This window comes from Natator depressus, chromosome 8 (genome assembly GCF_965152275.1).
Source record: "Natator depressus isolate rNatDep1 chromosome 8, rNatDep2.hap1, whole genome shotgun sequence".
Lineage (NCBI taxonomy): Eukaryota > Metazoa > Chordata > Testudines > Cheloniidae > Natator > Natator depressus.
Window position 1 is genome coordinate 77,341,711 of NC_134241.1, and position 12,193 is coordinate 77,353,903.

The 12,193-nt window shown below is 38.9% G+C and overlaps 1 protein-coding gene across 1 annotated transcript in view; it reads left to right on the forward strand.

The window, feature by feature from the left end:
• Positions 1 to 12,193, forward strand: part of COL24A1 (collagen type XXIV alpha 1 chain) — a 242,407-nt gene that overhangs the window by 88,360 nt on the left and 141,854 nt on the right. Inside the window, exons 14-19 of the mRNA XM_074961390.1 lie at positions 928 to 972; positions 7,298 to 7,351; positions 7,453 to 7,497; positions 7,873 to 7,926; positions 8,744 to 8,797; positions 10,573 to 10,626. Of these exons, the coding sequence (XP_074817491.1) occupies positions 928 to 972; positions 7,298 to 7,351; positions 7,453 to 7,497; positions 7,873 to 7,926; positions 8,744 to 8,797; positions 10,573 to 10,626 (306 nt within the window). The remainder of the gene's footprint in view (positions 1 to 927; positions 973 to 7,297; positions 7,352 to 7,452; positions 7,498 to 7,872; positions 7,927 to 8,743; positions 8,798 to 10,572; positions 10,627 to 12,193) is intronic.

A 12,193-nucleotide genomic window follows, 5' to 3' on the forward strand; every position in this document is an offset into this window, starting at 1 on the left:
CCCCTAACATAATTTCTATCACCTGGATGGCCACATGGTAATTAAGCTGCATAGAGTCTGAGCCTGGAAGGAGGCAGACCTGGGTGGCTAAAGGGAGAGAGCATAGAATCATCATAGAATCATAGAATATCAGGGTTGGAAGGGACCTCAGGAGGTCCTGTAGTCCAACCCCCTGCTCAAAGCAGGACCAATCCCTAACTAAATCAGAGATTGCAGTCTTTAACGCTGGGTAACCCGTAAGGTTCATAGCACCTTTGAGGCTCTGCAACCACAGAGTTTAATTTGGGCAGGAAAGAGCCAGTAGTTTGTTAAAATAGTTAAAAAAGTTTGAAGTAATTTATTTTTTGAAACTTATTTAAAAATATTCTCCAGCTGTAAAAGAAGGAATAATTATAATGAACTGTCTGTTCACTTCAGATGTGCAATAGAATTTGAATCAGTTTTAGATATACGTAAACAGTTGCCCATAAAGAGATCATTGCCTTTCAAGGCAGTCTGCAAAGAAATTCATTTTAAAATGGAGCTTGGGCCTTTTTTGGCCTCCTAGTTATAGATAAAGGGAGCCTGACAAGCTGTCCCCCCCCCCCCCCCCGCGCCCCCTCCAAAAATTGTTTTCCCACTCCTCTTTAGTTTCCCCCCCTTAAAATAGCAGGAATGTCAAGTCTGATCTTCCCTGGTTTTAGAGGCAGGATTTCATTTCTCACATCATGTTTATTATGGGTTCTCTTACCTTAATAAAGGGGCTTTTAGAACATACATTCTTTATGCATAATATTAGTCATCTTTAAGGCCCTATTTATACATCAGAGAGAAGCTAGAATTCCAATTTCTTTTTCTTTGCAGATCACCTTTCATTACTTTGCTATTTGTGGGGATGTATTAAAATATTAAAGTGCTGATTGTTCCATATTCACTCTTTCTTTAAAGGGAGTTGTTGGTGGCGTTGGGCCTCCTGGATTTCCTGGGCTGAGAGTGAGTGTAACTTTTTCCCATTTATTTGAACTTCATTAAAATATTTACATTTCTCCTCTGTGTCCAGAATCCTAATAATAAATCTCAAAACTAAGAGATTCTGGGGTTGTTATTTAAATCTAATCTTATTTTAATGAACTGCTCTGGTCATTCTAATAAAAGAATATTACAACATTGCTCTTCCATCATTACAGTTTGAACATTTGTATACTTAATAACATAAATCCAGTCTCAGCAGATCAGAACTTTTGTTTGAAACAGCTCAGCTTGCCAGTTTATTCCCTCGAACTCATTTTGATTTTGCTGTTAGGTGCAATATTTTCCACACACAATATAATGAAGGTATATAGTCCCAATTCATCTCTGGTGTAAATTAATTCTGTTCAGGGCAGAATTTGGTCTGATATAGAATCATAGAAATATAGGACTGGGCAGGGCCTTGAGAGGTCACCTATTCCAATGGTTCTCAACCAGGGGTACACGTACACCTGGGGGTACGCAGAGGTCTTCCAGGGGGTACATCAACTCATTTAGATATTTGCCTAGTTTTACAACAGGCTACATGAAACGCACTAGTGAAGTGAGTACAAACTAAAATTTCATACAGACAATGACTTGTTTATACTGCTCTATATACAATACACTGAAATGTAAGTACAGTATTTATATTCCAATTGATTTATTTAATAAATTATATGGAAAAATGAGAATGTAAGCAATTTTTCAGTACTAGTGTGCTGTGACATGTTTGTATTTTATGTCTGATTTTGTAAGCAAGTAATTTTAAAGTGAGGTGTAACTTCGGGGTGCGCAAGAGATATCAGACTCCTAAAAGGGGTAGAGTAGTTTGGAAAGGTTGACAATCACTGACCTATTCCATCCCCCTGTGCTGAGGCAGGACCTAGTCGATCCCTGACAGATGTTTGTCTAACCTCTTTTTAAAAACCTTCAATGATAGGGATTCCACAACCTCTCTTAGTAATCTGTTCAAGTATTTCACTATCCTTATAGTTAGAAAGCTTTTCCGAATATCTAAAAAAAGAAATCTCCCTGGCTGCAGATCTAGCTAATTACTTCTTGTCCTACCTTCAGTGGACATGGAAGACAATTGACCACAGTCCTCTTTGTAAGAACCCTCAATGTATTTGGACTGTTATCAGGTTCCCCTTTCAGTCTTCTTTTCTCAAAAATATGCCTTAAATATGTCTAAAAGCAGAATCACATAGTGCTGTTTCCTGTGTCTCCCTCAAAATGTTCTATTTTATATATGCTATTAGTAAATGACTTTTTACAGTAACTCATCACCTGGATGACCAGATGATAATTAAGCTGCATTGCAGATGATAATGCATATAATGCAGATGTGGCCAAATTCTAATTATACAAATATAAGGAAGCATGCTTCCAATGACATAGGGAAGGATAGGAGAGAGATCCTGGAGGCCAAATTTAGGCTGCTAAGTAAGAGATTGAAGTCCAGGATCGCCGTGGTAGCATTCTCTGAAATGCTTCCAGTTCCATGCGCAGGGCCACCTGTACAGGCAGAACTGCAGGGTCTCAATGCATGGATGAGACGATGGTGTAGGGAGGAGGGTTTAGATTTATTAGGAACTAGGTAAACTTTTGGGAGCGGGGGAGCCTATACGGGAAGGATGGGCTCCACCTAAACCAAATGGAACCAGATTGCTGGCGCTTAAAATTAAAAAGGTCGTAGAGCAGTTTTTAATCTAAGGGCTGGAGGAAAAGCCGATAGGTGCGGAGGAGCACGTGGTTCGGACATCCCTTAGGGGAGGATCTATAAATGGAGATTCCCTATACCTTAATAAGAAGGAGAGGGTGGAAGATGATAAAATACAGGTAGGATCTGATGAGAAACAGTCAAAAGAAAAAAAGTCCCATTCAATTACATCATGTAATGGCAGACAGCGAGAAAGTGACAAGTTTTTAAAGGGCTTATATACCAGTGCTAGAAGTCTAAATAATAAGATGGGCAAACTAGTGCCTCATATTAAATGAGGATATTGAGATAATAGGCATCACAGAAACTTGGTGGAATTAGGTTAATCAATGGAACACAGTAATATCCGGGTACAAAATATATCGGAAGGACAGAACAGGTCGTGCTGGTGTGGGAGTGGCACGATATGTGAAAGAAAGCATAGAATCAAAGGAAGTAAAAATCTTAAATGAATCAAACTGTACCATAGAATCTCTATCGATAGTAATTCCATGCTTGAATAATAAGAATATAGCAGTAGGGATATATTACAGACCACCGGACCAGGATGGTGCTAGTGACGCTGAAATGCTCAGGGAGATTGGAGAGGCTATTAAAATAAAAACCTCAATAATAGTGGGGGATTTCAACTATCCCCATATTGACTGGGTATATATCACCTCACGAAGGGATGCAGACATAAAGTTTCTTGATATCTTAAATGACTGCTTCTTGGAGCAGCTAGTCCTGGAACCCACAAGAGGCAATTCTTGATTTAGTCCTAAGTGGAGCACAGGATCAGGTCCAAGAGGTGAATATAGCTGGACAGCTTGGTAATAGTGACCATAATATAATTAAATTTAACCTCCCTGTGGCGGGGAAAACACCACAGTGGCCCAATTCTGTAGCATTTAATTTCAGAGAGGGGAAATACCCAAAAATGAGGAGGTTAGTTAAACAGAAATTAAAAGGTACAGCACCAAAAGTAAAATCCCTGCAAGCTGAATGGAAACTTTTTAAAGACCCCATAATAGAGGCTCAACTTAAATGTATATCCCAAATTAAAAAACATAGTATTCTGAAGGCCAAGACTATAACAGGGTTCAAAAAAGAACTAGATAAATTCATGGAGGATAGGTCCATCAATGGTTATTAGCTGGGATGGGCAGGGATGGTGTCTCTACCTCCATTTGCCAGAAGCTGGGAATGGGTGACGGGATGGATCACGTGATGATTACCTATTCTGTTCATTCCCTCTGGGGCACCTGGCATTGGCCACTGTCAGAAGATAGGATACTGGACTAGATGGACCTTTGGTCTGACCCAGTATGGCCATTCTTATGTCTTTTTCCCCATCTAGTAGCTGGCCCACACAGGTAATGCTTTCAGCTAATGTAATTATTCCTTCAGCGGTTCTCAAACTGTTGGTTGGGAGCCCAAAGTGGGTCATGACCCCATTTTAATGGGGTCACCAGGGCTTGCATTAGACTTGCTGGGACCCGGGGCCAAAGCCCGAGCCCCACTGCCCGAGGCCAACTTCAGTTCTGGGCGGCGTGGCTGAGGTTACAAGTCCCCAGCCCGAGGCTGAAGCTCTTGGGCTTTGGCCCCCTCACCTAGGGAAGTGGGGCTCGGGCTTTGGCTTTAGCCTCCCCACCTAGGGTGACGGGGCTTGGGCAGGCTCAGGCTTCGGTCTCCACTCCTGGGGTCATGCAGTAATTTTTATTATCAGAAGTGGGTCGCAGTGCAATGAAGTTTGAGAACCGCTAGCTCAAGAAATAGCATCTGATGCTTTTTAACAATGAAGGACATGGGTTCAAATCCTGCCATCAGCTCTGGTAGGATCAGTTACCCAAATATATTAATGGTACATAACGATGTGGGGGAATGTGGCATGTTAACAGTTTTAGTTAGGATAGCTCTGATTGCTTCTAGTTTTTGAGCTTTAAAGATGTTAAAAAAAAATTGGTATTTTTGTTTCTTCTCAGTAGGGGTCATGTGAACTTTCATTTGAAGTAGGATATAGTTGAGTCCCAGTATTATTATAGTCTTTAAATGCTAGTGTTGTTTATAACATAAAATAAAAAATTCCTTTAAAGGTAAGTTATCCTTTATTGATTTTTTGTTATTGCATTAGCCCAGACAAGACACATTTTCTTGCTAGATAAACCCATTGTGGAGTCAGAGCCTGGTCATGAAAACACTTACGCATATGGATAATTTTACTCACGTGAATTGTCCCATTTGAGTCCATTGGATCATTCCTGGGAGTAAAGTTACTCATGTGCTTAAGTGTTAACAGTATTAGGAACTGCATTTGGATTACAGTTAGCTGTTCTCTTCCTTACCTTGGCCTCATCTGGAATTTTTCTTCAAAGACTCTAACAATTGTATCAATCTGTATGTGTCTAATTAAAAAACCGTAATTTACTTATTGGGAAGTAACCTCTCCAGCCCAGAGCTGCTAGGAATTTGCCAGGTCTGACTCGAGCTGTTAATTAAGGGTTGTTAAAAAAGGTGAAAGAGCCACTAATGGCTGCGTATAGCGTAATTGGGGGTAAGACACTCAGATTTCCTTGGTGGAGAGACATGTATCTGAAAAAGTAGGTTGGAATTGGTGCTTCCATTGCTACTCATCTAATGCTGCTAGGAACAAAACCTCCTAACCGAGAATGAATGAGTTTGTGCAGTTATATTTTCCTTAGTGGACCAATAAAAATGGGATGTAATAAGCATCCTGTCACCATGAATATAGAAGTGAGAAAACAGAGATGTTTAAGTGGAGAGGGCTTTTGCTAACAGATGCATTTTGAGGACAATGAGGGTGAAGGTTGTAAAATTGGATTCAGAAGCTGCAAAACAGTTCTTGAGCTGTGGATCAATCACCAAAGATTCTGCCATTTCTGGATCTGGATAATAAATTCTTACTTTACAAAATAAACATTTCTGCCTGTCTAGCAATATTTTTAGAAGTATTAGCCTAGTACTACCTTTGATTTTACACTTTTTCTCTGTCTTGCGTTTGTAAAATCACTAATTTAATTGAATCTCAGAACTGTTATTTCGGACAGTCAGTGATGGGTGTCTCAGAGAGAAATTAAGCTTTGACTTTGAAGAGGCAAAGCCTAGAAGAGTAACTGTTTGAATACAAAGAAAATGTGATCTTCCCCAAACAGTCGTATGGAAAGCTGGTAGGGGGACAGTGTAGGCACAGGGAGAGTCAAATACTGTGAAAGCTACTGTTCATCACACCCCGGCACACAGTGTCTCATTCAGTCTTCCATTTCCTGACCTCTATTCCTATCTTCTTTTTGTTTGTCCTTCCCTTTCCAATAGTTTAATCTTATTAAGCGTTGTATCATTATATTGCTGTTTAAAAAGCAACACTTCTAAGCAGTCATGGAAGCTGGATGCAGATGTAGAGAGACAGTTTTCCTGATAATTTTACCAGGCAGGCATCATTGGGAAGCTGAGTAGTCAATCTTCTCTTTTCAGTCAACTAACCATGAGGCTGTTGGTGGCTGCAGAAGGATTTTTGAACTTTCAAAATGTGTTTTCGGGCTGTTTTAAGTACCGAATATATCAGAAGTGTAGGAGGCTGCACCTGGGAAGCTCTCTCATCTTCTCTATTATTTCCATTATCTCAGCAAATGATGAAAGACCTCATCCTCATACTTTTCTTTGCATTCTTGGATGGCATCTCCAGCAACTGGGACACACCATTTTGCTGTTTTCTTTTCAAATTGTAGAACCAATGGCGGGAAGCAGAAAAGCGTTTTTCTCTGTATTGATGATTGTAGCCATTATCAGATCATTTCTCATGTTCATCTAACCATCATGCATGAATATCACTGTTGATTCTTTTAGTTTTACCTTTAATTTTTTCTCTGTTTCTTCTCTTGCAGCAGCTAGTAGTGGAAGTGCAAGTTTAAATCACCTGGAGGAGTAGTATAGTAATTAATTTGATATAGTTAACCTTTATTTACTGGTGAAGATGCATGAGAATGAAAGAACCCAGCTTGGCTGCTTGAGTTTAGGCTAAATGTGCACAGCTGGTACTTAGGAAAAATGCATCTTTTCATTTGTATATTGGGTGTACTTGATATGGAAATCACTGAGATTCCTTTACAAGAGTCACGTTTCAAGAAGAATAATTCATTTAAATCAAATTTTGGTGCTGACAGAAAAGGGCTGGATTTGGCAGTCCCAACATGGACTGAAGTTTTTATGTTTATGCACTGAACAGGTACAGACTGTACAGTTACAATACAAGTGCAAGCTTTCTCACACTGCCCCGCCAGATATGCACCTATCCTTTTCTGGGTGCATGACATTTAGGAATGAGGGGGTAGTTTAGTTCATGGTGCTTCTGCTGAGATAGAGGATGCCAGTAATGGTGGAGGTTTTGTGATCTGGATACTTGTCCATGAGTACCTGGATTTGCATCTCCAAACAGATGAAAACACTTTCAGTCACTGCCAATCTGGGCTGGAACGCAACCAATAACATAGAAGCAAAAGATACTTTATGGCATTTCCACTTCCCTGAATCATTCAGGAAGCAGTCCCCCTGTAAGTAAAAGTTTAATGCATCTTATTTTCTGTTGTTTAGGGTGTTGTTGGGCCTGTGGGACCGAGTGGACCTTCTGGAATTCCTGGGCCTCTGGTATGGCATTAAGCAGAACTCACATTACCATTTTCCAATTGCCTTGACTATTTTTCAAATAATAGTCAAACATTGTTTGTTTGTTTTTTAATTTTTAATAGGGTCTTCCAGGGAGTATGGGGCAGCCTGGAATGAAAGGTGATAAGGTGATCTAAATATTTCCATTCTCATAGAGATATATTACATTTAGACAGTCTTTCTCACATCTGTTTTGCAAAGCCCCCTTTTTCATTTTTTTCCTCTTTGGTTTTCTTTTTATCAAGCTATTGCAAACTGAGGGTGTGATTCTACAAACATTACTGGGCATAGTGCTGACTACCATGAATAGTGCTGTCAAGCACTGTGTTAGTCATGTTTGCAGGATTGGGTCCTACAGTGGTACACTGTGCACTGTTCTTCAAAAAACCATGTTATAGTTTTAAATACTGAACATTGATTTAAGTCTTTCTGCTTTTGTGAATCTGAAAAATACACCATTTAAGCTGCATATATATGTCTGTTTAAAATAATATGTTGTTTAGGGTGAACAAGGCATTGCAGGAGAGCCGGGAGAGCTGGGATATCCAGGAGACAAGGTAAATTAGGACGGCACTTTTTTGCCGTATCTTCTGGTCTAATAATCCCAATGGCCTTTTCTTTTTTTAAATTGCAGCAAGTAATTTACAATCAAATAGAATTCGGCAATATCAGTTGAATACCCCAGCACTATTTTATTTTCTGTACCGTTATTTTAATTAATTTCTTTGTGAAAATAATGATCAGAGGCATGTAAAATGTATGGGCCAAATTCTGGCTGCCATGAGTGCGCTTATGCATGTCAGAAAACGTGCTGTAAGAAAAGGGAGGACAGAGCAGTCTAATTCCCACCAAAACTTACTGAGAGCTTGTTATACAGGTCATTTGCAACAGAAGCCAAGAAGCATCCTGGGGTGGAGCCTACAGTTTTATTGACCCAAAAAACCTGAAAATTGTGGTCAGCAGCCCGGCAAAACTGTGTTATCAGACAGCCCATATGATGCCCCTGGATAAAATGAAAATAGTTAATAAACAAGCTTTTTGCTCCTCTTTGAGTAATGGAATCTTTGGTAGCTAATCCATAACTCCTAAATTACCCAAGGGATTTGTTTTTATAAAAATTCTAAGCTGATATGTTGTTGTTGTTGTTGCAGTGCAACTAATTAAAATAGCATAAACTAACTGAATTATTTTGCTGTAACATGAATGTAAGAGTTTGATTCAGATCCTGCTCAATGGATTTGAAATTTGGTCTGAGTGTTGAGCTGATATTTAATTAATTTTGCACAAGTGGGAAAGTATAATCAGTTTTTTACTACGTGCAATGTTATAAATAATTTTCAACAACAATATTTAACAGCTTTTTTTTTTCTTAAGGGTTCTGTTGGTTTGCCAGGACCAGCAGGAATCAGAGGAAAGCCAGGGCCTCCTGTAGGTTTGAACACTTATTTTGTTTACTCTGGTTACATCAGTATGTGTCACGAGGATTGATACTTGTTTGTGTCATTCAGCCAAATGCTTTGGGGAACAATTCTGATTTCACTAGCGTTGGTGTAAATTGGGAGTTAACACCGTTGGAGTCAAGAGAGTTATACCACTGGTGTAACTGAGAACAGATTCTGGTCCAGAGGAAGGCATTTTGCTGCTCAGTCATTAATCTGGTAGTTCAGATTTCCCATGGAGTGTAGAAGGTCCCTTGGATATTTAGCAAAAAGAAAAGGAGTACTTGTGGATGCAGCCGATGAAGTGAGCTGTAGCTCACGAAAGCTCATGCTCAAATAAATTGGTTAGTCGCTAAGGTGCCACAAGTACTCCTTTTCTTTTTGCGAATACAGACTAACATGGCTGTTACTCTGAAACTTGGATATTTAGGGCTCACTTAATCATCACCATAATAATAAATCACTTACCCCAAGATACAAATAAAGTAAGGCTTGAATTCATTCTTAGACGTTCTGCTGGCTTATGATTAAGCCTGTCTGCTTGTCACTTGCTTTTAGACAACTCTGCCATACCACTGCTCCTTCTGTCTCTGAAGACCCTGTGACAAGGAAGCAGCACTGAAGAGGATGTAGTATTGCCAGTCTTTTACCTGCCTTTTTGCATTGCTGATGCTGCAGGATTGTGGTGGCGGGCAAGGGACAGCACTTAAAATGGTTTAAGCAGTAGAAGAAGGGATATTTTGATTGTAATAATGCAACTGTTGGGTCTTGGAATTCTCATTACCAAAAATTTGAGACTTTTGCTCTTTTTTCGCCATGGCCAGACTGACTTTCTGCATAATTCATAGTGGCAAACACAACCAGCCCGCTTAATATGTCACTAGAACTTGTCAGCGCAGTTGGAGCTTTCCTATGCACAGTTTGAACCGTGATGATGGTGTTGCTATTTAGCATCCATAACGTGGTAGGCAATTTACAGAGCAATAAAAAAAAAAAAAAAAACCCAGCACTTTTCCTTACGTGGGGGAACTCATAAAGTACAGTCTTGGTCTTGCAAAAAGACTTATGTACACATGCTTAACTTTATGCAGTGAGGGTAGTCCCATTAAATTTAAAGTTAAGCATGTGCTTATGCTTTTTGCTGAAGAACTTAAAATAATCAGATGCTTAAGTACTTTGTTAAATTAAAGTATTGGAAGCAAACACATGCTTAACTTTGCAAACCTCAGTAACATTAAACACATTTATAGGAAGAAGGCCCTAAATTTTAGAAAAAAGAAAAGGAGGACTTGTGGCACCTTAGAGATTAACCAATTTATTTGAGCATAAGCTTTCGTGAGCTACAGCTCACTTACACTGCATTCAGCAACAGCAACAACAGAGAGAAAGAAATGGGGGAAAGGAGATCAAGATTTAGAAAAATACGGTCATGCAATTTAAAAAAATGTATGTGTAAATCTTCTGTAGCGGAACCACCAAGATATGTAGTTGGACCAGATCCTGCTACCAATGGCAAAACTCCCATTGATTTTAATGGTGCAGGGTTGGGCAAATAAACCTATTGAAAGTATCTATATCAACTTAGTTTGTAACCCTCATATTCCCTTCGTGTGTGTGTGTGTGTATAATATGCACACACGTTTAAGAAATATTTTTTCATTATAATATTGATGTTTTTAAGTTGTTTCAAAAATCTAATACAAATCTGCTTCTTGTAAAGCTTTAATTTGCTATCTAAGTTATAATTTTTGGATTTTTTTTTAGGGAAAAATCGGAGATCCTGGACCCCAGGGACCATCTGGTCCTCCTGGGCCTGAGGTAAGAAATTGCTTGAAAGATGTAAATGAAACATTTAATGTTAATTGTGCTTTGAACACAAAACAAAAATTAGAAGGCAAACGTGTGGTCGGTCAGTTCAAAGGTTTAGTCTTATGGTAGAAAGTGGTTTTCAATCATGTCCTTTTACAAATGGATTAGTTCATGTTTTTTTATATGATAAGGTGTTATTGGACAATAACTTTAATACACAGGATTAACACACATTGTACCTTGAATGCTCCTGGATGTGCACCATTCACATGTATGGCTGTGAACAGTTCTCAGTTGATTCCAGTTGTGCATTGTAGCTAGGATGAAGCACATGCGATTCTTAAATCCATATTTCCATATATGAACTCTGCAGCATGTTTATGTTCAAAATTTTTCAAGACTGGCTGTATATTTATGTTTATCTCTTGGGGCAGAGCACATGTAGTTGAGAGGACTGCAAAGCATATACATTGGACAGTCTGGATATATTGTTAAAATTTTAACTTTGGCATAGCAGTTGATTTAGAACTGCTTCATATTCTGGAAGTTTACATGGAATCCAGCTAAATCTTTGAGATATTACATCTGGGTGTTTTTGGCATTTGCATCTTGAGTCACAACATGTAGACTGAATGTTTCAGACTACACAGGAAAGCCACGCCATTTTCTGGATGGAAGAAAGCAACAATTCAGATTATTTTCTTAACCAGCTAACTTTTTCCAACAGATTTATTCAAAAATCTTTATAATCTTTAATATATGTGTATATTTGTAAAATACGCTAAACTTGCTAATGATGATAACGTTTATTAAATGACCATTGTCAACTTAAATAACACATTTACAATTATAAACTGAAAGTGTATTTTAAGAACATATTAACTTAGTTTTTCATAACTGTACAGAGGCTGTCTTTAAAAGTTAGCATTTGCTTTCAGTTTTTACATAGTGCTATCTGAGATGCTGCAGTTAGCTTCTAGCCCTAATATGAGACCTGTGCATATTAGTAGCTTCATTTACATGAGAAGTCCCATTGAAGTAAGGGTCAAATATCGGAACCATGAAGGGATAGAGCGCACTCAGTCACTCTGTGGAGGTAGCACATGAACAATCTGGTCCCGGTAGGAGCTGGAAGAGCTCAAGCTTGCACGGTAAGGAGGGAATCTTCAGAGATTTTACCTACTAAAAGTAATGAGCAAGCAATTTTTCAAAGAATTATAACTAGGCTAAATTTGGGCAGATTTTCACAGGTATGTCAAAATGCACTTCCCTGACAGAAGGTCCCACCCCTACCAATTTGAGCCCCCTGCTTCAAAGCATTGTGAAGGTGGTCTTTTCAAAGAAAAGTCACCAGGATTTTTTAACATGGGCAAAACAATGTATTTTTCACTAGCCTCATTCTCAGACACAGTTGAACCGTTTTTGTTGAAATTAAAAAACAAACAAACAAAAAACACCTGAGGCAGACATCTGGCATCTAAAATGTCAGCCTGGACAGCTAAAATTCAGCAAAGTTATAAACAATCAAAAACGGGGTCTTATAATGGGGATATAAGGCAACCTTAACAGGTGGTAG